Source organism: Amia ocellicauda, chromosome 10 (assembly GCF_036373705.1).
Source record: "Amia ocellicauda isolate fAmiCal2 chromosome 10, fAmiCal2.hap1, whole genome shotgun sequence".
In the NCBI taxonomy this organism is placed as follows: Eukaryota; Metazoa; Chordata; class Actinopteri; order Amiiformes; family Amiidae; genus Amia; species Amia ocellicauda.
In genome coordinates, this window is record NC_089859.1 from 31,016,449 (window position 1) to 31,042,070 (window position 25,622).

At 41.1% G+C, this 25,622-nt stretch overlaps 1 protein-coding gene across 4 annotated transcripts in view; it reads left to right on the forward strand.

Annotated features, from left to right (window-relative positions):
• ripor2 (RHO family interacting cell polarization regulator 2) overlaps nt 1–25,622 on the forward strand; it is a 50,672-nt gene that overhangs the window by 21,378 nt on the left and 3,672 nt on the right. Inside the window, exons 2-21 of one of the 4 annotated variants that reach the window (XM_066715904.1) lie at nt 2,310–2,430; nt 3,871–4,026; nt 4,178–4,256; nt 6,322–6,345; nt 6,753–6,806; nt 13,201–13,350; nt 13,925–13,988; nt 14,095–14,138; nt 14,774–14,899; nt 15,379–15,527; nt 16,556–16,685; nt 17,591–18,256; nt 19,519–19,685; nt 21,189–21,354; nt 21,483–21,618; nt 22,636–22,803; nt 22,954–23,124; nt 23,407–23,609; nt 24,569–24,652; nt 24,956–25,046. In XM_066715904.1, the coding sequence (XP_066572001.1) occupies nt 2,310–2,430; nt 3,871–4,026; nt 4,178–4,256; nt 6,322–6,345; nt 6,753–6,806; nt 13,201–13,350; nt 13,925–13,988; nt 14,095–14,138; nt 14,774–14,899; nt 15,379–15,527; nt 16,556–16,685; nt 17,591–18,256; nt 19,519–19,685; nt 21,189–21,354; nt 21,483–21,618; nt 22,636–22,803; nt 22,954–23,124; nt 23,407–23,609; nt 24,569–24,652; nt 24,956–25,046 (2,949 nt within the window). The remainder of the gene's footprint in view (nt 1–2,309; nt 2,431–3,870; nt 4,027–4,177; nt 4,257–6,321; nt 6,346–6,752; nt 6,807–13,200; nt 13,351–13,924; nt 13,989–14,094; nt 14,139–14,773; nt 14,900–15,378; nt 15,528–16,555; nt 16,686–17,590; nt 18,257–19,518; nt 19,686–21,188; nt 21,355–21,482; nt 21,619–22,635; nt 22,804–22,953; nt 23,125–23,406; nt 23,610–24,568; nt 24,653–24,955; nt 25,047–25,622) is intronic. The other 3 variants (XM_066715906.1, XM_066715905.1, XM_066715907.1) reach the window with 3 other exon arrangements.

Below are 25,622 nucleotides of genomic sequence, written 5' to 3' on the forward strand. Positions count from 1 at the left end.
CTAATCCAATTTAATGCCGACAGGGTGTGTGTCGATGTTCTGTGAGGCTTTAAGGAAAAGGGGAATTAGCGTGGGGCTTCACTCGAGATTACAGGTCTTATCAAACACCATGAATTAAGAATACTGGAGTTATCTTACTGGTTCAGGTAGCCAGTCACATTGTCAGTGCCAAAGCACGTTTCAGTTTTCCAGACAGCAGCTTGTGGAAGCCTATGGGTTTTCCTGAAGGGTCCTTGGCTTCAGCTGAGATGCCCACAGCACATTGGGAAGTGTAGCGGGAAAAGTCTGTTTGCCACAAGCGGGCCTGAGAAAGCAGGAAAGTTACATGAGTAATGAGACAAGCCTACCAGTCATGTGCTACATACAGACTGGTTTTGTGAGGGGCACCATGAATACCAGTAGGTCTACGTATTGTATTATTTTGAAAAGTAGGCCTGTACTCCCCCACACTGTGTCACAAAGCTGGGAGTGTAACACAGTACTTCAAAGTGAATGACTCTGAAATCTTGTAATGGCATGCTCAGTTCTAACTCAAATAACTCATCTGAGATGAACTGGGAATTGGCAAGAGACCACGGACGCCAGCTTCTCTCCTTCTGCTACAAACTGTAATGCAGAAGGAATGACATAGGATGTATTTTGGAAAATCTGTGATTGCAAACAATAATTAACACCAAGAATGGATGAATATAAATGAATGTCCCAGTCAGGTAAACTGACTCATATTCTGTGTTGGGTTTAGATATCTCTAAGCTTGGCAGGCTTAAAGAAGAACAGCTGTGTTTTTTTATTAAGGCTTGTGGAGATAGTCTGTCCTAATTTAGAAAAACATTCCCCTTGATTCCTTTTCCTTTTTGTCTATTCTGTGGTACTGTGATGTATTTCAGAGAATGGCAGTGTTTTTTCGCAATTGCTTGACTTCTTACAAAATTAAAATACATCAAATCCTGGTTCCTTTAGTATGCGTTACCATTAGCCTAACTCCATCTAGTCCTCTTTGTCTGCCATGTTGAATGGGATGTTCTTGTTCCCTGAGGTGAGCTCTGCTTTTCTCTTTGACTTTCTAGAAGCTATCGCATATTCCCTGAACAGAAAGTAGACTGTTTCAAGTTGCCTGTGGAGCTCTGGTGCTCCTTCAGACAAGTGACTTGAGTGCAGGGGACCCTAAAGGCAGTGGAACAATGACAACAGTGGTCTAGACTTCTGCCTTGAGCTCAGCTGGGGGGTGGGGTATGTGTCAATCTGGAAGCCACCATAAAGTGATTGCCAATTATCGTTTCCAGCTTAACTCACTCAACACAATGGATTAATTCGCTCCTTCTCTATGTCCCAGATCAATGTGCCAATATTGTTTAAACAGAATTTGTTGGAAGAAATCCAATCCCCTTGTCCCATGTATCTGTAAATCAAGCGATACCCCGCATGCTTCGTGAAGCACAGTTATTTATGTCCGATTTCTTATTTGCCCCCTGTTACTGTTATGATTGTGGTTTATGTGCATACTAACTCTTATGGCTGAAAGAGAGTAGAATTGGGGGAATAAAATAAAGGACATTGGTGATCTACAATGACTGAGTGAGTAGTGCTTTAAAGGAAGGCAACTGATACATTTGTGTATTGCAACTTTGAACCTTTATGACCATGTTCTAGCATCCCTGGATGGAGTAGCTAGTTAACATGAGAAAGTATTTAAGCACAAACCATCCTAGAGAACCATCCAGAATATCTGTAATAGGATCTACACGTACAGTAAGAAAACATGGCAAATGCAGACTGTTTCCCATGAGGTGGCACCTTTCACTGTTTTGGCCACACCAGCCTATGAAAATAAATCATTTGCGAATGTATTTGTCTGCAAAAGTCCAATGTACTCAAGCTGAACACCAAGATTATAAAATCCAAACAGACATCACATGAAGCTGGCTGCGGTCTGTGCGCAGAAGGCAGTGGGCAGGATGGGTTTGTTTACTTCAGAGAAACTCTAGATTCTGCAGTTTTGCCTTTGTTTTTGAAGAAATGTGCTTACTATTGCTTTTACACTAAGCAGTTTCTGTTCACTTTAATGACCAATAAAACGCATGTCAACTGTTAAAGGTCTTTACGTGTAACCCGTTTTCTCAGACTGAATGCAGAGTTTACTGTCTTTTCCTCTGTAAATATAACATTGTCAGATGTCTAAAAACAAGGTGGTCTCTGGAATAATAATAATACAAATGGAAAAACTGCAACAGATCTGCTCCATCCTGTCTTGTAAGCCTTCCCCCTGATCATTGCCCGGTGTTCAAATGTGCTTCTGTTTGCTGTTTCAGGAGTGTCCTCCCGGTTCCCTGAAATCATGGCCGCAGGGATGCACTCTCCAGGGGGCCCCAATGGCATCATCAGGAGTCAGTCTTTCGCTGGGTTCAGTGCCCTGCAGGAGAGGAGGTCTCGGTGAGTACTGTCTCCATTTTGACATGCGGTTAGGAAGCCTGCTATGATTGCCCCCATTCACACACACAAAATCATGACAGATTGTTTCCCCGATGTTTGGGCCACACATTTCAGATAAAACTCTAATACAGTGCCTCGGACTTGTGTAGTAGTTCAGTTGTAGAATTGAGAATGAAAAGATGCTAGTAATCTGCTGTAGCATTGTACAGATGATAGGATCACTGGTTACAGAGGGTGCAAGAGTGAACAAACTAACCAACTGAGTACATATTGCATTTAAAGAACAATAATGTTCAATGTTATGGACTTCAGTCAACACATTAGATATCCCACGCAGAAATATCTTATGACTTTAATTTTACCATACATACTTGCACTTCAGAATGCATGACTCTAAGCAACGTTGTGTACTGCTCATTTCATCAACACAGTGGCCTAGTTTCTGTTCGTTTGGACCTTTGCTGGCTGAGTCATTCAGTTGTATTTGTGAGGATTTCTGCCATTTAGATCTCTCCAGTAGTTTATTCAAGGTCAGATCTTGAAGACTTGGAAATCCTGTACTTAAGTGCTAATAATATTCATAATACTGATAATACATCATTAGTAATGATATTGTCGTCATTGTAATCAGATAATTAACTTGTTTAATGTAATTTACATATCTTTCTTCCAGTCAATTCAGTTTCTTCAGGATGTTTTTCTCAGTAAAATATAATTGGTTATATTTTAATGAAGCAATGCCACTGTCACTTAGACACTGAGTTCAGCATCTTCTTGTCAACATGGAAGTTTAATGTCTCTGAAGGGACTATTTCTCTTGATTAAAATACTGAAGTGATTAGATGGGTTTTGATGCCTTTTGGTAAACACAGACAGAAGAAGCACTCTTCAGTTCTATGTTTTATGTTGCCATGCTGCCCAGCTTTACAATGCAATGAGCTGTCTTTAAAAAATCTGCACTGTTTTTGAGGTGCACTGATGGTTAAGATTAGAGAAATTGCATTAAGAATTCCTACAACACTGGTTAAACAAGACTTGGTTTGCTTCTTCTTTTGCATCATCTGTCTGCTAATACTTAAAAAGCAGATTCCTAGTAATTAAGGAATGCAATGAATTTCCTAATTGGAGCATCTCGTATACATGATTTTTGTTTAATTGGTTCTATTTTAAAACAGTCACTAATACCCTCTTTAGATCTACATCTGACTACACAATTGTATTCAAGCTACAGAAAAAAAACATTGGAGTAGACTGCAGTTGTTGAAAGGCACAATAATACAAAAATGAAGGGTCATAGAAGGAATATCTTCCATAACATTGACTGTATGGGGTGGTTAAACCCTAAAGATGGTCACTTAGAACATAAAGCTAACCAATGAATCAGCATCATTCAATCCTTATGTTCTCTTGTGCTAATGAAGTTGCTGGGTTTGTCCACAGATGCAACTCCTTTATTGGCAACTCGGCAACACAGAAGAAGCTCCAATCCAAGACAAAGAAGGGACACTTGTCAGGCAACAAGTCCAACAGCTCCTCCAAGGAGTCGCAGCCTAAGAGAGTGGAGGAGGTGTATGGGGCCTTGAAACGAGGGCTTGAGTAAGTCTGCCTCTGGGCATCCTTCAGATGCTTGTTCATTCACCCCTCATTCCACATCTTTCACTGTGTGGCAGTGTGCCAAAGTTAAATAATGGGATCCAACTCTTTCCTGAAATGTGACCTGCATGGTTCTCTCCATTGCCCTTTACAGTGAGTACCTGGAGGTTCACCAAACAGAACTGGACAAGCTCACCTCACAGCTGAAAGACATGAAGAGAAACTCCCGACTGGTAAGAGGAAAACTGCAGTAATTTATTAATTTGCCCATAGCTTAGTGTTTCACTCAGAAACGCTACTGCCTCAGTGTTTTTAATGTTTAGCATATACAGTGAGGGGAAAAAGTATTTGATCCCCTGCTGATTTTGTACGTTTGCCCACTGACAAAGAAATGATCAGTCTATAATTTTAATGGTAGGTGTATTTTAACAGTGAGAGACAGAATAACAACAAAAAAATCCAGAGAAACGCATTTCAAAAAAGTTATAAATTGATTTGCATGTTAATGAGGGAAATAAGTATTTGATCACCTATCAATCAGCAAGATTTCTGGCTCCCAGGTGTCTTTTATACAGGTAACGAGCTGAGATTAGGAGCACTCTCTTAAAGGGAGTGCTCCTAATCTCAGCTCGTTACCTGTATAAAAGACACCTGTGCACAGAAGCAATCAATCAATCAGATTCCAAACTCTCCACCATGGCCAAGACCAAAGAGCTGTCCAAGGATGTCAGGGACAAGATTGTAGACCTACACAAGGCTGGAATGGGCTACAAGACCATCGCCAAGCAGCTTGGTGAGAAGCTGACAACAGTTGGTGTGATTATTCACAAATGGAAGAAACACGGTCTGGGTCTGAAGAGTTTCAATGATCATGAGAACGGTGAGGAATCAGCCCAGAACTACACGGGAGGATGATCTCAAGGCAGCTGGGATCATAGTCACCAAGAAAACAATTGGTAACACACTACGCCGTGAAGGACTGAAATCCTGCAGCACCCACAAGGTCCCCCTGCTCAAGAAAGCACATGTACAGGCCCGTCTGAAGTTTGCCAATTAACATCTGAATGATTCAGAGGAGAACTGGGGGAAAGTGTTGTGGTCAGATGAGACCAAAATCGAGCTCTTTGGCATCAACTCAACTCGCCGTGTTTGGAGGAGGAGGAATCACCCCAAGAACACCATCCCCACCGTCAAACATGGAGGTGGAAACATTATGCTTTGGGGGTGTTTTTCTGCTAAGGGGACAGGACAACTGCACCGCATCAAAGGGACGATGGACAGGGCCATGTACCGTCAAATCTTGGGTGAGAACCTCCTTCCCTCAGCCAGGGCATTGAAAATGGGTCGTGGATGGGTATTCCAGCATGACAATGGCCCAAAACACACAGCTAAGGCAACAAAGGAGTGGCTCAAGAAGAAGCACATTAAGGTCCTGGAGTGGCCTAGCCAGTCTCCAGACCTTAATCCCATAGAAAATCTGGAGGGACCTGAAGGTTCGAGTTTCCAAACGTCATCCTCGAAACCTTAATGACTTGGAGAGGATCTGCAAAGAGGAGTGGGACAAAATCCCTCCTGAGATGTGTGCAAACCTGGTGGCCAACCACAAGAAACATCTGACCTCTGTGATTGCCAACAAGGGTTTTTCCACCAAGTACTAAGTCGAAGGGGTCAAATACTTATTTCCCTCATTAACATGCAAATCAATTTATAACGTTTTTCTGGATTTTTTTGCTGTTATTCTGTCTCTCACTGTTAAAATACACCTACCATTAAAATTATAGACTGATCATTTCTTTGTCAGTGGGCAAACATACAAAATCAGCAGGGGATCAAATACTTTTTTCCCTCACTGTAGGTTGCTTGTTTAAATAACTGATACAGTTATGTAGGCACCTACTTATTGAGCAGTAAGTTAAAGTCTCCTGAGTGGCAAGTTGCAGGTTCAAATTCCTGTTATCAGCTATAATCGACTATAGCTGCAAGTTCTCAGTGCCACTATAACTGGATAGATAACAGAAAACCAGCTCTTATCATGTGAATTCTGAAGGAAATTGGTTGCACCTGAGTATATTTAGGACTGTCATAGCAAAGGGGGTGACTACTTCTGTAATGAAGACTTTTCATTTTGTATTTTTAATGTATTTGTTTTTCTCACCCTCTCATTTTTCCCCCAAATTGAAAGTATGGCGTAGGTTGTGTAGATCAGAAGAAAAAAATATGATTGCAGATTTGAAAAAGGTGTTACTATAATGAGCATACAGTGATGTGTCTTTGCTTTTTCTGTTTGTTTTCTTCCAGGGAGTCTTGTATGATCTTGACAAGGTGAGTTGAATCAAGAAGAGAGCTTATTATCACCTTCTTCTGCATTATAAATGTGTATTTTTAGCATATTTTCCAATGTAACCAGAGCAGCTTATGACAAGCAAAGCATTGAAAGCGTAAAGTAATAAAATAGTTTCTACAAAAGCCATTTATTTCTCAGTGCATGTGTATTGGAGTTGATTAACTTAAATTTCTTTTAGAACTCTTTTCTTGTCCCACCTCATTTAAACCCCTGATTAAAGCATACATTTTTAAACTGGTCAACTGTTGTAATTATTTTTGTTCAGAAATACTGTGTTCATAAGGAGAACTATTATATTTACAATTAATTTGCATGATCCCAAGTCCTGTACATATTTTAAGTGTCCGTGTGTTTTCTCTAATTTGTCTTTACATTTTTCTTTCAGCAAATCAAAACTATAGAAAGATACGTCCGGAGACTAGAGTTCCACATCAGTAAGGTAGGCATTGTTGTTGTTTTTTTAATTATTAGTATTGGAAAGCAAACCGATGACCTGGGAATGTGAGTGACAGTTGAAGCTTCCGAGGGGGGTTTCAGCTCTTTAGGTAGCATAGAACATCAGCACAATCCCAGAGTTTTGATATTGTAGAGAAGATAACTTGAATAGCTCTAATTGCTCTGGATGAGATCACAAATTGCCTAATCACCAATTGTGTAAGGCTGGGAATATGTTACTTTTGGATTCATCTCTTTGCTCATTGAAGGGAGACCACCTCCATCAGCGCTAAAGGGTGTTCAGGGGTTTGTTTTCAGTTTTCTATAAATAAACAAGTGTTTTTCCAAAACACCTGCTTGATTGATCACAGTTGAGTCTTTGTAAATTCATGACATAAGTGTAGCTATAAAACCTGCTGCAAGATCCCAGGATCAGGGTTGGACTCTAGGCCAATACTACATTAACACTAAGGGCCAAAATACATACTTTACGTTTCTGCGGCCCACACTTGATGCCCTGAAAAATGGTCAGTCTCTTTCTTATGATTCATCCTACTCTGGGACACTCCATGTGACAGGCACTCTAGACGTAAGGAAAGCAGTGATTTCATGACCACGCTCCACCCAATGTATCCATGGTAACCACAGAAGGGAAGCACGATGCACAGAGAGCCGCTGTTTGTGTTAATCCTTCTGTGGCTTCAAATCTTCAATCATCTTCTGAATGTACCGCTACATTTCCACTCTCAAACACAGAATTCTTAGACTTGGGCTATTTCAAATCAAGTAAATCCAACTTATCTTCCAATAGCTTATTTTGCTACTATTCCTTGTAATGTTAAATTATTTTCTACTTATTCCGCACTGTTAATAAAAAACATTCACGAAATCTAGGTCAAAACAATCCTCAAGAGCTATTGACAGCTTTTTTATTTATTTTAATGGTTTCAATCTGCAGGCATAATGAACAGATCTGTATGTGGTATGGAAGTTCATTTTTAGATTTGGGCATGTTTCATTTGACAAATCATTAATTTATGTGTATGCGTGTGTGTAACACATTCAGACTGAAAAAATGTTTTTTATGTTTTAACAAGCAAATTAATTATTCTGCAATTGTAAGCTTGTCAAGTACTAATCAGTACATGAACCGAGAAAACATTGTTTTTGCTGTTGATAATTATAATTATGATAATGTCATTGTCTTTTGGATTGAAACATTTAAATGAGAGAGGGGATGTAACCCAAAATCATTCATTCAGGAGGCAATTGCATTACACAGCTCTGATGTTACTTCGGTTGTAAAATGTCCTATGATAAAGAGTTAAAATATGACCCTGGCTTTGCTGTAACACTGTCTTGCTTTAAAAAAAAAAAAAAGTATAGTTCTTTTTTTCCTTTAAAGCAGTAGGATGCCCCAGGGAAGTGGGGGATGGGGAATGGTGTAGAACCAGAGAATCTCTAGTCATTAGGTAGCACGTTTCTCCTGGGGCTTGACATCAACATGAGATATTCTCTGGTCTTCTAATAAGGCCCACACAAGCATAGCGTTTACTACAAACTAAGATCTTAGCAGATTTTAGGCCCTTGACAAAAGCCAGTTGAATTGCACTGAGCGAATTCAATTTATTGTGCTTGTTTATGTTCTGCTGCAGCCACACTTCTAACCAGAGTGTAGAAATTAGGATGTCAACAACTTTCTATCTGATGAGATAGATTTTTAGGCAAATGTAATAAGAACTGCAGGAGAAACATTGATCTTAGAAGTTGAAAAATGCAATTTTGCAATATTTGCATTGAGAGTAGTGAATAATAAATGAAATGGCAAAATATTAGCATTTCATAACAAATGGAATTTCCAAATGTAATTTTAAAAAACATTTTACTGTCCGTTCAGTGTGTAAAATAAAACATAATTATATTACCTCCTGAGAAAGATGATCCTCAATCTTGTAGTGCAACACTTAAATTAGAGGGTTAATATGTGCAAACATATGCACATGTATGTTTTGTGTTTATATGGTTGTATGCATAAATATATTGTGTTGTGAAAGAGATTGTGACATAGGTTGCAATGCTGATAACAACCACTTCCTGTTCTGTAGGCGGAAATGGGGCGGGGCAAACAGGAAATGTTGCAACAAGTGGCAGGGAGGAGGGACTGTGAGTGTGTTTGTGTGTGGGATTGGGGAGTCTAGGCGGGGATGATTTTATGTTTTATGTATTTTTATTACCCGGACTGTATGTGGCCCTGCATGCTGATTACTCCACAGAAGGCTGTTAAAAAAAATATATGCCCCCGTTTGAAATTATGTGCAGTATTTGTCCATATGGTGTGGGGTCAGGGCATTCCTCAGAGATAAAGATTAACACAGTAAATGTAATCATAGGAATTTTGAGTCCAAGCTTGGTAGTGGAAGTGTCATTTTCCTGGTTATATTCCTTCAGTATAAGTGCATTAGTTTTGCTCACTTCTATAATACATACGTGACAATGGATGCTTTCATTTGTCATTTAGAAAATGTCCCGTGATGGGAGTTAAAGACTCTAAGATGTTGTTTCAAGTTATAAACTAACAAAAGGCAACTGGGAACATTTGGAAATGGCTATAATTTTTGTTTATTTGTTTGTGAAGGGTAGTTTAGATAAGGTATAATTTGCATATAAAAAAGAGTAAGTGCATTTGTTCTGTCATTTTGACCTTAGAAGAGAAGACAGTCACCAGTGAAGGGAACTGCCAAGTAGAGTAAAGCTGTAAAGATGAATAATTTAAAGTTTGTGTCATAGACTCAGCTGCCAGTGTTTTCCTGATTGTTCCGTGGAGGTGTTGGTTGTTCTGCTCCGACGTACACAATGGGGTCAGTTTCTTTTCCCCGTCTGTCAAGATGATATCTACTCCCCCTGGTGCCACCATGACACAGACACCTGATACACCAGCCCTGTCCACCAGCCAACGAAAACACAGGCGAGATCACAAGACTGCAATTCTGATAAAGAGTCTTTGCTCCAGCAATGATAGTTGTCTGTCCACAGTACTCTATGTACAACAATTAGCTGTAGATGCAACCATTTCAGTCTTTGAAATATTCATCTCATTACTTTCACAAACATTTTCAGAATAATGCTACACAGCAGAGCCCAACAGACTGGGATATCTAATTGCTAAAAAAGTTAAACTGTTGGAAACCAAAATCTTGTTCACAAGGACAGCCAAGAGCAAAGTAAAATGCCAAATTAGATCTGAAAAAAGGAGTTGTTTAAATTCAACAAAGCTTTAATAAACAACTGATTCGCAAAACTAATCCCACACAGTTGTCGCTAAAGATCATTACTGTTTCTCTCTAGGATATATGCTTGAAATTTTGTGGTGAAACATAAATCACCACAAGGAACATGTAGGGTTTTATTTTTTATCAGCTGATTAGCACTTTTTTTTCCGAATCAGCTAGCAGATTTCGGCAGGACACCCATCGTGCAGATTGCTATTTGATTAGATTGATCAGCCTGTAGTGTGTTTGCCAGGCTGGGTCAAGTTCCCTTCAAGTGCTCCATTTAACAAAGGAAGGAGAAACGACAACAGAGGAGCAGGCGCTTACAGTTGGCAACACAAAGTCCTGCTGCTGGAGGGGATGTTTTTTCTAGGCTGCTGTCAAAGCAAAGCCCCCCAGCAGCTACTAATCTGGGAAAATGGGCTTTGGGCATAAACACATAATTGTTATTTTGTTTGTTTTCTTTGCTCTTTAGAAGAACAAGGAGATAGCATTCAGATTTTTTTGTCCATCTTTTTTGGAAGCTGTTTTTAATGTTTGTATTCTCAGTCATTTGAAAGGATTGCCTTTTGGTTCCTGTTTTAATATCCAATTATAGGCATTTTAATTGGTGCTAATTATTTTTCTGCTTTCTCTTGAGTGCTTCTGGCTCATATTATTAGCATACATACTTTCATGACCCAAAATAGTGTTGTTTTTTTAATAACATTGTAACCATATGCAGGGGGGGCTAGCCTTAGTAAGTCCTGGAGTTATTGCTGGTATTTAAAATATGGATATGTATGTATGTGCTGTAGTGTCATATTTTTATTATGTGAGTTGGTTGCTTTGCATACATGAGGTGAAGGTTGTAAGATCAATTTTATGACCTTTCCGGAATTTCTGGGTTACAGCCTATGCATGTTTTCCTTTTTGTTATCCATTTGTCACTGTGCCATTTTGGGAAGTGTCTGCTGGGAAAATTAATGGTTTGAGCAGTGGCATTTATAGATTGTTTATGTATGGCAACAGCAAGACGCCTGCTCCCCTTTTAACACACCCTACCAGCTGCACACCAGTGCGATACTGTAGTCTAACCCACTAAGCCATATCATCAGTTCAATATAGACCACACTAATAAAAAAAAAAGGAAGCTAACTCAGCTTAGCGTGATAGTAAATGCAACCGTGCATAAAACACTTTGGTCAGCTATACCATAGAGGGCTGTACATACTGACACACTAGATTTGCACCCGTTTTAAAAGAACCCAAATGCATTCTCATAAAAAGCAGAGAGAAAAGCAGATAGATTTTCGTTTTTTCTTGAAGAGTGATTGCACTGAAAGTTTAAGTGTTTAAACTTGTGAACAAGGGCTGCAAAGATATGAAAGAGGTGGTAGGATCCTAGCTGACAACAGTGGTTATGAAGTTTAAACCATCGCCCAGTTCCACTGTTAGTGGCTAATATTTGAGGTAGATACTCTTTTACACTTCTGCCAAAGCTGCTTTCTTCTTTCTCCTTATTTTCATCATTATTATTATTATTATTTATTCCCCTTTCACTTGTTTGCCTTTTGATGTCACTAGCTGTTAATATTGATATGTTTAATTTTGCCATCAGCAGAAGCAGGTCTGTTTACCCGAAATGTAACAAGTACTGATCCATTAGCGTCTTGCATGCAGTTTCTGCTGTAATTACTGCAATGTGAAAAGGAGTTTGTTTGTAGGCATTATATATAAACCTTTTTCCATGTCCTCTTTTGGACTGGTTGTGATTCCTCCAAACAAGGATCTTCCTTGCAGCACCCTTATTCAATAAATATTCTTACATGTCAAACTAATTTTACTCAGTCCAATTTCCAACACGGTCATGAACACATGAGTAGTTTTTCCTTTTACTAAAATAAGGTAATTTAAAAAACAACAACCACATTTTATTAAAAAGCATGACTACAACTTTGGCACTTTGTCTCTAAAATCAAATAAAAGGGGGAGAGAAATTAATTCTGCAGCTACTGTTTTTGTACTATTACAGTAAATGCAGCTTTTCTCTGGCGGCATGATTACAGACTGCCTGCAGAGATCATTGCCTTCAGATGTGCGATGTGGAGATTGAGTCTGCTAAACGAGTCTGCTGGGTTCCCAGATAGAGAGATGTGAATTCCATAGAGCAATGGAAGGACAGGAGAGCACTGCACCCGGGGGGCGGGGGGGGTTCAGTGCAGGCTACAGGATTAGCATAGTTAATTTGGTGGGGGGGTGGGGTGGGGGGGATGCCGGCCAATGTGCGATCAATTGTGAATGTTCTAAATGTGCATTTCCATGATAAAAGAAGTGTGATTGCAATTGCTTATCAGTCTGAAAAACATGTTAATTCATCCTATTCCGTCCAAGTCTGATGCGAGGATGAAAATGAAAAGGGGTGTACTGCACAGACTTTGGTCTTGTCCAGATCTGGTCCCAAATTTGCAAACTTAATTTTAATTGGCAGCAATGCAGTATTTTGCAGTGACTTCCCCGACAACTTTCAGCTTTGAAATCAGCAGCCAGATTTAGCTGCTGCTTTCTCCCATTGATGTTGGATTTTTGTTTTTCTGTATGTTGAGAAGAGTGATTATACTAAATAAGATTAAATAACACCCAAAGAGTCTAAGTAAAAAATCTGTGTAGTTTTGGACCACTTATTTCATTTTAAAATATCGAAAAGGGATATTGATGTGCAAAAGATTATTATTAATAATAATAATAATAATAATAATAATAATATTAAATATAATCATCATCTTCAGCATCATAATCATAGTGCTGTTTAAGGTCTTGTTAAGTTATGAAACAATATAACCCCTTTCATAACCATGCATCACAAAGTGCTTTACAGAACTCTAGTGCTGTACAAAATAATGAATTGACTATTCTTCATATTATGTTTTCTGTTCAGTATGTAAAGAGATTGACTGCATGAGAAATGAGAGCTGAAATGAGGGAAACTGATTTACCTAGTGAAAGTTACTTCACATAACCAAGTTTTCCAAGGTTTATTGGCCCGTGAAACCCGTTGAGATTGATTAAATTGAACTGAGCCCCTGGTGCTGAGCAGGCTTGTGTTGGGAACCACAGTGTGGCTGATGAGAGTCACGTTCCTCTCCTCAGGTGGATGAGCTGTATGAGGCTTTCTGTATCCAGAGGCGGCTGCGTGATGGCGCCTCCAAGATGAAGCAGGCTTTCAGCTCTTCCCCCTCAACCAAGGGTACCAGAGACAGTCTGGCTGAGATCAACAGACGTTTCAAGGAGTATACCGAGGTGAGCGATATACTCTGCCCATCCCTTTTACTGTCCCAACACCCAGCAACAGTAAAGATCTGTCAAGGCTTAGTTTTGATGTGAGGTAAGAGATGGGACCCCGAGCAAAATATAGGCCGGGCTCAAATTTGTTTTGTTACTGGGCACCAAGTGTCCTAAAGAATGTGTTCCAAGCCAAAAACATTTCAGAAATATATATTAAACAGAAGTCAAAATTAGAAAAGAACCTGACAATATGAATGGTGAACAACAAACACTAAAAGAAACATGGCAAAAGAAGATAGGGAGAACATCTTGTAAGAGCTATTAGCAGACAATTTTACACAAAACAGAAGTGGCTTAACTTTGCAGTTTCTGTTGTTATAGCTCAGAGATGGAAAATTTGATCTTAACATTTTGAAAACTGCATAATAGTCCTAATCCAGAAGGTACTGATAGTTAGTCACTAGCCCAACAAAGGAAAAGAGCCAAATTTTCTAAAGGCAAATGAGAGGATATTCTTCCTTTTGTTTTGTTTTTTCTCTATCATGAGGGTCATTTCTGATCCTTGCACTTTGTATTTTTTATTTCATAGAATATGTGCACTTTTGAGGGCGAGCTGGAGAACCTTTTGGGAGAGTTCCACATCAAAATGAGAGGTAAGAGTGCAGAGGTGGGGATGGTCAGTAATGGTTGATATGGTGGGTATCTTCTGGACCAGAAAAGCTCAATAATCCTCCTGTGTCTGTCTGTCCGCCCTTGCAGGTCTGGCTGGTTTTGCTCGCCTCTGTCCAGGGGATCAATATGAAGTAAGTGATGTTCATTGATAGACCTTCTCAAGCAGCCACATATCTTTTCCTCCCCATCTAACCATTTATTGTCCATAAACCTCTTCTTAAAATATAGGATTAACATGGTAAAATCCCTTGTTATTGTAGGCACTGTTACTAATTGGTTTTACCAATTGCAAGTTTGCAAGTGCATTTTTTGGTCCCATAGGCAGTCATCCAGTAAGTCTCTCAACTCTGTGGAATTCAGCAGTGGCCCACTTCTGATATCACGGCTCCTAAGTTTGAGATGTAAGAGGTTGGCGTTATTCTTTAAGTGACGCGTCTCCCCTGCTTCAGACCCTTTACCCTTCACTGAAAAAGCAAGGGGAGTTTTTTGTTCTAGTTTGTTTATATAAAGCATCATGGTGGGGATGAATTGCAATGTTTTTTACAACACACAAAACAGTTGAAAGGAGTCTATGAACAATGTTCTTTTCCTTGTTGGTATCCTGGTCCACTAAGAATATTGTACGTCCCAGCAGTGGCGTTGGTCTTTTGAAGTTGATTACACTTGAAAAGAAAAGAACAGACTGTCTGTTCCAGAAAGTAGGATTGATGTCTGGTAATGATACTCCCTAACTGGAAGGCATATACTCTGGGGTTCCCTCTTTCAGATTTTCATGCGCTACGGAAGGCAAAGATGGAAGCTTAAGGGCAAGATCGAAGTCAACGCGAGGCAGAGCTGGGACGGAGAGCAAATGATCTTCATGCCGCTCATTACCGACCTCATTTCAATCAAGGTAGCATCCCGCACAGTCCGAATCCTTTGAGTAGCAGTGAACTCTCTGTCGTACAAGGAATATATTTTGGGAAAAAAAAAAATATATTGAATCTTATTACTGTCTTATTTATTACATAGTTAGAGAGCAATCTGTCTGTGTAAGATTATGGGTATGTGCATTATGACTCATTCTATGTGACTGTATTGATCACAGTAATCCACACACTTCGTATTGCTTATACTGGAAAAAATATGCTCTTGTTATAACATCAGTGTTGACAAATATGTTTGTCCATTTTAGTTTTTAACCCTGCCTGCCTCAAACTATCCATAGGAGGCATTCACATCTTTGGTTATCAATCTGTCTACCATGTATATCTTTTTAGTTTAAGGTAATATAATGGTCCTATTGTCTTCCTTTCTAAAGCAGCTGTTCTGAGACTTGATTACAAACACTTTCTCCTGACTCCTGAGTTTTTACCGAAGTTTGTCCTTCAGGTGACTGAATTGAAAGGGCTGGCCACTCATATACTAGTGGGGAGTGTGATCTGTGAAACCAAGGACCTGTTTACCGCTATGCCTCAGGTAGTTGCTGTTGACGTCAATGACTTGGGCACTATCAAACTCAACCTGGAGGTCACATGGTTGTAAGTAGCTACATCTCTGTTTATTCCACAAACCTAAAGAAAGAATCCTGTCAGCATACGTAATGGCACTATTGCACTACAAAAGATGCCCTGGAGAAAGAGAATTACCTTAACCCATTTCAGGGCTGAAAGGCATGCAATGTGACAACAGATTATAGCTCAATCTTCTGGCCTGGGCAAAATCAAGATGGTTTTCTAATGGAAATAATAAACCTGATTTGATATCAATAGTAACAAAGCCATCCACATGCAGAGAGCTAACCCTCTTTCCTATGTAAAGTCCAGTACTTTTTTTGCTAGATTACTAAATTGTCAATTTTCATTTCCATTGTGAAAGACAAGAAAACATAGCCTTTAATTGCTATGGCGCAGCAATGAATGTTGTTAAATGCCTTCAGGTGTTTTGATTTCACATTGTGATATTCAAGTGTGAAACAGGGAAAATGAAGAGATTACATCAAATAGAGACCAATATTCGTTTTTTAGATCTAGAGTTTAAAAAAAACACAGAAATATATGACTTTCTTTAAAGAGAAAAGCACTTTCTACACCCAGATATTTCAAAAGGCCCAGAAATTGTTGCCCCATGTCATTTCTTAAGATGTGTTAAGGGATAATCATACACAAACATCGTATTCATAGCATGGCCTCAGTGATTCTCAGCTGTTATGGGGGTGTAATTGTTTGCAGCTTGCTGTGGAAGTAGGTGTAATTTGAGGACGTAGTCAGCTTCAGTAAAGCACAGAATATTGGCCAAACACTGCCCCCCTCTGCCGGTCCTGGCAAATTGAAATGCACTATCTACAAGGTGACTTTTATTTAATGGTTGCATTTTACCCATAGCCTAATGTAACCATATACAACTGTTGTACAATTATAATCAATACCTCATAATTTCTAATGAAGTCATGTATCAATTCCACAAGAATAACACAAAAATATGTGTTACCAGCCAGTGAATATTCTGATGTAGTTAATGTGTTTTATCAATTTTTTTTCCTGTTCCCCACTCCCCATCTACTCACCAGTCCATTTGATGTGGAGGACCTGACATTGTCCTCAGGCAATCTAAACAAGGCAACAGCGCTACAGAGGAGAGTGTCTGTGTACAGCCAAGGCACTCCGGAGACCCCCACCTTCGAGGACTCTTCCTTCTTTGTGAGTTACACTTCCTGTTTTAATTTGTTGATTAAGGGATTCTTGCTTATTTCCATACTTGTTATTTTGGGTGGGGGGGTAGAACAACCATAAGCCACCTGCTCCAATCTCCAAGGATTCCTGTCAAAAGTTAAAAGCTGTTCAACATTACCCCTTTGTTTTGAGACATTTCTTTCCTTCCCACACCATCACCTCAGCTGCACAAAGTGTTGCCACGCTTACTAACCCCCTTTGCTTTTTGTTTTTGGCCATTTGAAGAAGTGGTTTCCCCGTCCTCAGGACAGGCATCGGCTGTCATTTCTCAGTGCCCTGCGGGACACGTTTTTTGAGAAACTGAGGCGGAGCCACTCGTTCAGTGATCTGCCCTCTCTGAGGTTGCGGCCCAAGGCAGGGCTGGAGCTCTACGTGAGTGCACTCTGCTGCTCGGCTGTGAGAGTGCCCCTGGGGCTGCTGTGTGCTCCGTCATGCATGCGTTTGTTTTCAAGGGGATGACATACATTCATTTTGTGAGTCATATTGTCATTGCCAAGATGGACAAAGAAGGACACTCATAGAAATTAATCTGGTTCATCTATAGAATCACCCCTTCAGCTACTTCACTCTTTTCACAAGTGTAGACACCCCCTGACAGAAGTTCAGTCATCTTAAAATGTCGTTCTTTGTCTGTCTTGGCAAAACAGTTAACGTGGAACCAGCACACGGGCAGGGGCCACTCTTCACAGTGCGGCAAATTCTTCCCATTTCAAAAAAATCAAGTGCAGTTGATATTTTTTTCATTCTTTAAAACCATGTTCTTTCAGGCTTGAATTCTGTCCCTTTTCTCAAGCGAGCCAGCCCTCTAAAATATTCTTCTTAAGTGTGTTTCCATCATGCCGTCTCTGACTTCCGGGTCTGTTTTGTTTCAGTCTGCCCTGCCCGACGACATCTTTGAGAACGGGCTTTATGGCGCTGAGCGGAAGCGGCTCTCCTTCACCTTCAACGAAACTGCCAACACCAGCCCTACGCCTCTGTCGGGAGGTCTGGGCCTCTCTAACCCAGAGATCACCGTAACCCCGCCGGAGAACGACCGGCGCTCCCTGCACTCGGTGGAGGAGGACAGGGCGGGGGAGGCAGAAGCAAAGGGAGAGGAGGAGACCAGCGGTAGTTTGGCGAGCGAGACCGAGACAGAATGGGAGCGGGCCGAGAGCCTCCAGAATGGTTTGACCTCCCCTTCCTCAGCGCAGTTCTCAGGGGTGGGACCTGAAAACGTCTTCCTAGACCACGGTGTCTCTGACACCCTCCTGCGGGACTCGGACGAGGCGTCGGAGCTCAAACCTGTAGAGCTGGACACCGATGAGGGCAACCTGACAAAGCAGCTGGTGAAGCGCCTGACCTCTACAGAGATGCTGCCAAGCCCAGACAAGTCAGAGGGCTCCCTGAGCTGGGGCTCGGAGGGGGGCAGGTCGTTCCTGGATGGCAGCTTGGAGGAGTCCATACAGGGTCTGCTGTTGAAGCTGGAAACCACAGGAGAGCATTGCAAGGAGCTACAGGAGCTGGATCAGGAGGTCATGCGGCTAGAAGACCTGCTGAAGGTTAGTGAAGGCGCTGGCGAGGGCCCAGGGGCCCCTGGGAATCAAACTGTGCCATTCCTGTCTGGGATTTTGATGACATCACGCTAGTATGGATTTCATGTTTTGGCTGAGATTCCGTACTCTAAAATAAATAAATAAGTTAATTTGGTTTCTTAATTTCAATTAAAGGTTATTTCAGTATTAATTGCTCCACTTTTTCAAAGGGAGTGTAAAAAGTGCATAAAGCCAAAACATGTGAAGTTCTTAAAATGAATGCTGGCACAGTGGCATTTCCTACGTGTGAAAAAAGACCATCAAAATCCAATGAAGAAAAAAAAATCAAGAACTTTTTGTAGCAAAAAATTTAAAGAAAATTTAAAGATTAAAAGAAAATGTGTTTATTATCCGAGACTCAAGTCTTATAATGTTTCAAAGGTTTAAATACATTTGATTTTTACTATTGTAAATCCTTTTCAATTGATTGTCCTTTTTTTTTTTTTTTTTTTTTTTTTTGTTTTATTTGTATGAGACTACAATTTTATGTATGTATTTGAATCTTCACATAAGACATTTAATAGTTGTATTCCTAAATTATTTGTTGAAAGTTTAGAAACATATTACAGTCATCCCTCGAAGTTACGTCGTAATTGGTTCCGAGGCCGACAACGTAAGCTGAGACAGATATTCGAGGCCATCGTGAAAATTCAGGAATAAAAAATAAACTGTTCAATTAACCATAAAACAGTTATTAGAGAGCAGAGAGATGATTTCAATGCAGCGCTGAGTGCAGAATGAAGCTCGGGGACCCCTCCCATACGCCTGCTCAGTGTAGTGTTGCCCACGTAAGTGCAGAACGATGTAAGATGAGATGACGTAAGTCGGGGGATGACTGTATATACTTCTCTTTTAGGAAAAAAATGTAAAAAGCTCTGTAAATTTCCCATCCTTATGAATGATTTAATACAGTACTATTTTTTCATGGGATGGAAAGAACATGTTTTTCCCTGGAAAATATAAGTTGGTTAAAGAAAAATAAACATTATTTTTTATTTTATTTTGAAATATGACTTAAACAATTGTGCTTTTTTTCACCCCACCCTCAAAAAAAAATAAAAACACACATTCGGGCATATTGACATTGTTGTAAAGATGCAAAAAGCCAAGTCTTTGGGCCTCGGAGTGCAAAAGGGCACGTTGTGGTGGGCCCCCTGTGAGAGTTTGAAGGGTGCATTGCGGTGGGCCCTCTGTGAGAGTTTGAAGCTTTGGCTTTTCTGCTTTTTTAGTGCAAACCAGCCGCACAAAGGAGCAGGTCCTCCAGTTTAAGTCTGACTGTTGAGAGCGCTTTAGAAAGCTTTGATTTCCTCAACACTTCAGACTTTGACGATGACGACAATGGGGATGACGGCCTTCCGCGCTCCGTGTTCTTTGACATGGACACGGAGAGGACTGGGTGAGTCGAGGGCAGCCCACTATGGAGCACTGCACCAAAACACCCATCCCCTGCACAATACCCCCCCACCTCTCCTTTCACTTCCTTGCCCCTCTGGCTGCCTTTGTACCACTAACACCAGACTACACTGCACACATCAGTCAAGTCCCTCTCTGTAGACAAGAGCTGGCCTTGAAGGATGTGTGTGTGTGTATGCGTGTGTGTGCGTGTGTGTATGTGGGTATACATGTACGTTCTCCTCCTGTCCAGTTTGGTCACTAATACCTGTTGTTTCTTTCCTCTGTCTTTGTAGCCCTGTGAATCAGTGCAGTGGCGTAAGGTTGTCAGTAACAATAAAACAGTGGCAAAGTTTACAAGTATGGTGTAGGTTTCCTCTGGAGGTCTTATATAAATGTGGTCTATCTTGTCTGTATTTTGTGGCAGTGTAGCCATCGTAGGTGTGCATGATTTTCTAAGCTTTTGTCTTTCTGTGCCTTCCCATTTCAACTGCTTGTTAACCCTACAGGTTTTCATTTAAAAAAAAAAAAAGATGGATACAAATGATCATTAAGCCTCATGACAGAATGCTTTTGTCTTTTGGAGGCTACACAAATTTACCAAGATAAATTCTGGTGCTTGATCATACAACAGAGAACACTGGTCACCTATTTACCATTTCCACCACCTTGCACACCTAGTGAACAGCTGATCAGTGCTATTGATTTGATCAGCAAAGAACAACAGCAAATAATACATAAGAATATTTAGACATATATATTTAGGGTAAAAATCTGCACTTTGCGATTCGCGATAGGGTAAAGTTTTGGTTTAGTCTTTTATTTGTATTTATTGCTGGTATTTATTAATCTACATCAGTCAATTTAGCAACGGTACAATGACTGAAGTATGGCCAATTACAGGGAGGTTTTAAATTCCATCCTGCTTCAGGGTCAGGGTCCTGGTGCTAATAGAGCTATTTGACCACCCTACTCACCAGGGCACTCGCATGATGTGTCTTCTTAGCCTGCTATGGTGCTGGGCCTTACAATACAGCATTTGTTTTGCCAGATTGCACTGGAGTGGGTTTAACAACAGACCGCTTTAGTGCCTTAGTGTAAAGCTCCTAGTCTCCATTCTCCTGTCCTTTTAGTGAGGTGTTGTTTGTATCCTGCCCTGTGTGTTTAACCTCGGTGTGTGACTGTCTCTACCAATACAATATTTACAATACTAAGCAAACAAATAGGCCGTAGTAAGCAACTATTCTGTTAAAAAACTGCCTCTGAGCCAGTGTCAGGGTTTATCTTTGAGGAAAGTATTAACACCAGTTTGTCACACAGAGCTAACATTCCTCAGCAGTGGAGGTGGAGGTTAAAAATTCAAGGGGCAGCTTCCCTGTTTCTCTTTTAATATATTGCGTGTTCATCTCTATACTTGCATGCACTGTAGTATTTTGTTCAGTGTGATGTGAACGATCAGCCAGCCGGCTCCCTATTGATTACTGTATGTGTTAACATGGATACACAGGCCTGGGCACCACCCAGAGGCCAGAGGTCACCTCAGTGAAGCCCTGACGGAGGACACGGGAGTTGGGAACAGTGTAGCAGGCAGCCCACTACCCCTAACCACTGGCAACGAAAGTCTAGACGTCGCCATTGTCAAACATCTACAATACTGCAGCCATCTTGTGCAGGTACAGTGACACACACACCTCACACTAAATCAAATCTAGAAATGATTAATCAATAGTCTTTAGACGGTTCCAGGGTACTGAGATGTGACTGACATGTCAAGCTGTCATGTGGGTGTCGTGTCTCCCAGCAGCTCCTGGGCTCGAGCGGCAGTCCCGGCCAGCGCAGGAGTGTCCTACAGAAGCTCTCTGGACAGACCCTGCTGCTGGAGGAGCTCGGAGAGATCAGCACTGAGAGACTGGGGACCATCAGCTCTGCGGCAGAGGGTCTGTATCCCCAAACCAGACTGACCTTTTCAAATGCCCTGTGAGGCAACGCTTTAAAATGAATTAGTTTCCTTTCTGAGTGTTTTTTATAGTATGATTATTCTCTTATATGTATTGTAAAAACAGGATGACTGTATGATTAGAAACCATTATAATATGAGATGGGACGGGCTTTTAACGTTGCCCCTAACTTGAAAGGTTCACCTAGATGCACCTTCCTTTTCCATGAAATAGACTGTGCAGTCAGAGACAGCATCCCGTGTTCAGACTGTGCTATTTAAAGCATACAAGCATGTGTGTGTGGAATTTAGAAGGAGAATGAGCAAGACCACAGATTTAAAAGACTTTGAACGGGGCATGATAGTTGGCATCAGATGCGCCGGTATGAGTGTTCAGAAACCGCACCCTATAGTGCCAGTCAGATCAATGTTACTGATTTGTTTGGGAGAGAGTTTCCACATTAGCTTTTGCTTTAGATTTACTGTTACTATCCATAGTCATTATGTGAGATATCTAGCACAACAAAATGCAAGAGCGTACTTATGGGTTGCTGAAGACAGTTCCAAAATAAATAGTAGAATGCCTTTAGAAGTGGGGGATTTATTTGTGTTAAAAAGTACTCCATAAAGTGGAGAAAAACACATAAACCAAAAGGTTTTGTAAGCAACCTGTCAAAATATCCTGTCAAAATCCACCAGATGGTAGCACTGGACAGATTGTTTTTATTTTTTTATTTCCAGCAGTCTGCCATAGGAAATTATGATAAATGTGTATGCTATGTCTTCATTGTACTGCAACAGTCTAATAATAATTTAAATGGCACTTGGAGTGGTTTGAATGAGTGTGAAGTGCTGTAATAGCCTGATCAATAAAACATTTGCCTGAAACAGCTGAGTCACTGTGGCACACTAAAGAGCAGTATGGTACATCCAGCTTCCAAACCTTTGATTAAATCAGCATTAGAGACACAGACTGGTAGTGGCTGTTGTGACAGGTGTGCTCTCTGTGTGTCCACAGTCCTCCCTGGTCTTGTGGAGAAGCAGTCCTTGCTGTCTCTGTGGGTGGAGTGCAGCGGCCCGGGCAGCGTATTCCACACCACACTGGACCGGGTCGTGAGGCAGATGCACTACTGCTATGGCCAAGCCCTGCAGGAGAGATGTCCACACGGCGCTGACGCAGGTACAGGTGGGGGAATTACGATTCAAATGCACATCAATTTGGCTAATCTCCCTTATTCATCATGAATTGATCATGAACAGCCACTATATACAAAAAGCATTACCAAACATTTGGACAGTAATTGAGACAAGAACTCTGTCCTCTGTGTTCTGGCAGCTATCCGGTTTGTGGTGAATGAGATGGCAGGCAAGAGTGAGCAGGCCTCCTCCCCCTCCTCCCCCTTCGCTCTGTTCCAGGACGTGGTCACCATCTTCCAGTTTCACAGCTACATCTCCACGTACAGCATCTCCCACATGGATGACCACCTCTTCCAAGTGGCCAGTGAAGGTACCAACCAGCACCTCTTCAAATAGTAGCTTGCAAGCACTATTCATTTGTATATTGACAACCATGCAAAGCAGAGCTTCACAATTGTGACATACAATCTAAAATAATCTTGGACAGCTGAAATGTTACCAATTGTTTTTAAAATTTCTAAGAAAAAAATCCCATTAAAAAAAATAACCATGAGGGGGTTATGACCCAGTTGGTGTCTGTGTGACCCTGGGGTGGTGTGTTGTACTGTTTCTCAATGTGACCTTGGGGTGGTGTGTTGTGCTGCGCTTCCAGCTGTGTTTCTGGAGGCCCTGCGGTCCTCTTCCCCCCAGCGGGTGCTGCAGGGACTGAGGGGGGTGAATCCATCTGCTCTGAGGCCCCAACAGGAGACCCTGAAGGCCCTCGCCTCCCTGCTGACCGCTGATGACTCAGATCTCCGCCAGTCTGCTGCTGCCTTTCTCAAGACAGCCGCCAATGACCCAGCCTTCAGACAAAAGGTGAGCTCTGACTCGGTGACCAAGGACTAGCAAGAGCAGTTATGCAAGGGCCTTCCTTGGAAGACTTGACGTTATGGATTCATTTATACAGTTTGCGGCCCATTCATTCTTTTTTTCTAAAAAGCTCTGTGTGTATTCTTCCAACAGGGCAAAATCCCAATGAATACACCTGAATATTTCATGCATCTCCTCAGAGCTCTGATGTTGACCATGGGTAGATGTCCTAATGGCATCTTGTCCATAATCTTATCCCTTACCCTGTCCCTAAGCCCAGCTTTCACTCCAGCACCAGTGATCAACATCACAACTCAGAGGAAGTGCAATTCGTATTCGGGTGTTGTTCTGGTGGTAATCACACATCAATCCATTAGGAATTTATAGGCATTATTGTAAAGTGTGACCAAGTTAAATGATGGGTTTACCATAGTTTTACACTGATTTCCCATGGGATCAACATGCTTCCACATGGCTTTACTACACTGGACCATGGGAATAAAACCATTGGAAACCACTTGTAGAACAACTGTATGTCTAGAGCAAAACAATGTTGAAAGTGCAAGATAGGGAGAAATGTACTCCCTCAATAAATAGGCAGACAAGGAATACTGGGGAACCGATTTAACTGATATAATACCAACAAAACTGCATAACATCAGTGAGGCATCCCAACCTTTATCACACCTTTGTCTTCTGTTCTCTCTATGCCCTTGAATTTCTAAAAATCAGCTACACAGAACTACTGCAGCTGGCCTCTCCGGAGCAATACACAAAGCTTAAATTCATACATTGGTTACACGATCTTGCTGCAACAATGGTGCGAATATAATATATTTGGCATCTAGACAGGGCACTGTCCCGCATCAGTGCACAAGTCCTGTCGTGAACTGACCAGGCTAACCGTGCATAAGGGAGATGGCAGAAAGAGACTGACACATGTGCTGCACTGTGTTTTGTCGCAGGCGGTGTGTTGCTACACAGAAGCTCTGTCTGAGGCGGGGGTGCAGGTGCAGACGGCGGCCTGCGCGGCGCTCAGCTGTCTGCAGGTGAGTCAACAGCAGCTCAGGTGCACACACAGCCAGGTGCGTTTCTAACACCTGCACACCAAAGACACCTGAACACCTCAAAGGCCACACACTAACACAGAGGTGCTTAAAACAATTAGCAAACTACTATGGCTAAACTTTTTAGTTTTTTCTACTGTATGTTGATGGATCCATTAACCATCCCTGTTTTGAGGAGGGACAACATCTTGTAAATAGTGTTGAAATGCTAATATGTATCAGTCAACAGCAAATATGTTTTGAAGCACATGAAGGCACTGGTATTCATCAGTCTCTCTCTCTCAGGCCAGTGACAGTATAGAGGCCGTGGTCTCACTGTGTGACTCTGCGGATGAGGAACTCAGGCATGTGGCCATAGAAACTCTGCTTACGTTCGGTGAGTCAGACCTCTTTGCTTTTCATTTCATTGCTACTGAATGTTAAACTTAAAAGTGGAGACAGACAGGATTTATATCTCTTTTATATCCCACCGTGAGCTTGAAATGATTAAAATGGATGCTTCTTGTGAGTGCCATGGATTTTTGCAAATGCAATTAAAATGCAAGTGTTGCGAATTAGGTGACTAGGTGATTAGGTACATCTAGACAAACAGACATTCAGGACTTGTTCTTTTCCTTTTTTTTTTTATAAAATCAGAAAAAAAAATGTGATTTTTACAGATACATTGGCACACCAAATTTGAAAGAATGAGCTAGTTGCTTTGCTGGTGGGATCAAGCAGCTCTTTGATAAATTACCTTCTATTTATCCCAATAACACTTGTGTAAAATTATGGCAGTGCTAAGAGTTTCAAACAGCCAGCCCTATCTTTAACAGAAGAAATGATGAACAAGAGGCTAGAGGAGATTGTCTTGATGATAAAGTGCCATGTGATCACACTGTCACTGCACAAGTCCTTTTAAGTGGAGATCCGTGTTTTACTTTCCCACAAAATGTGTTTCCCAGTTTGGGGT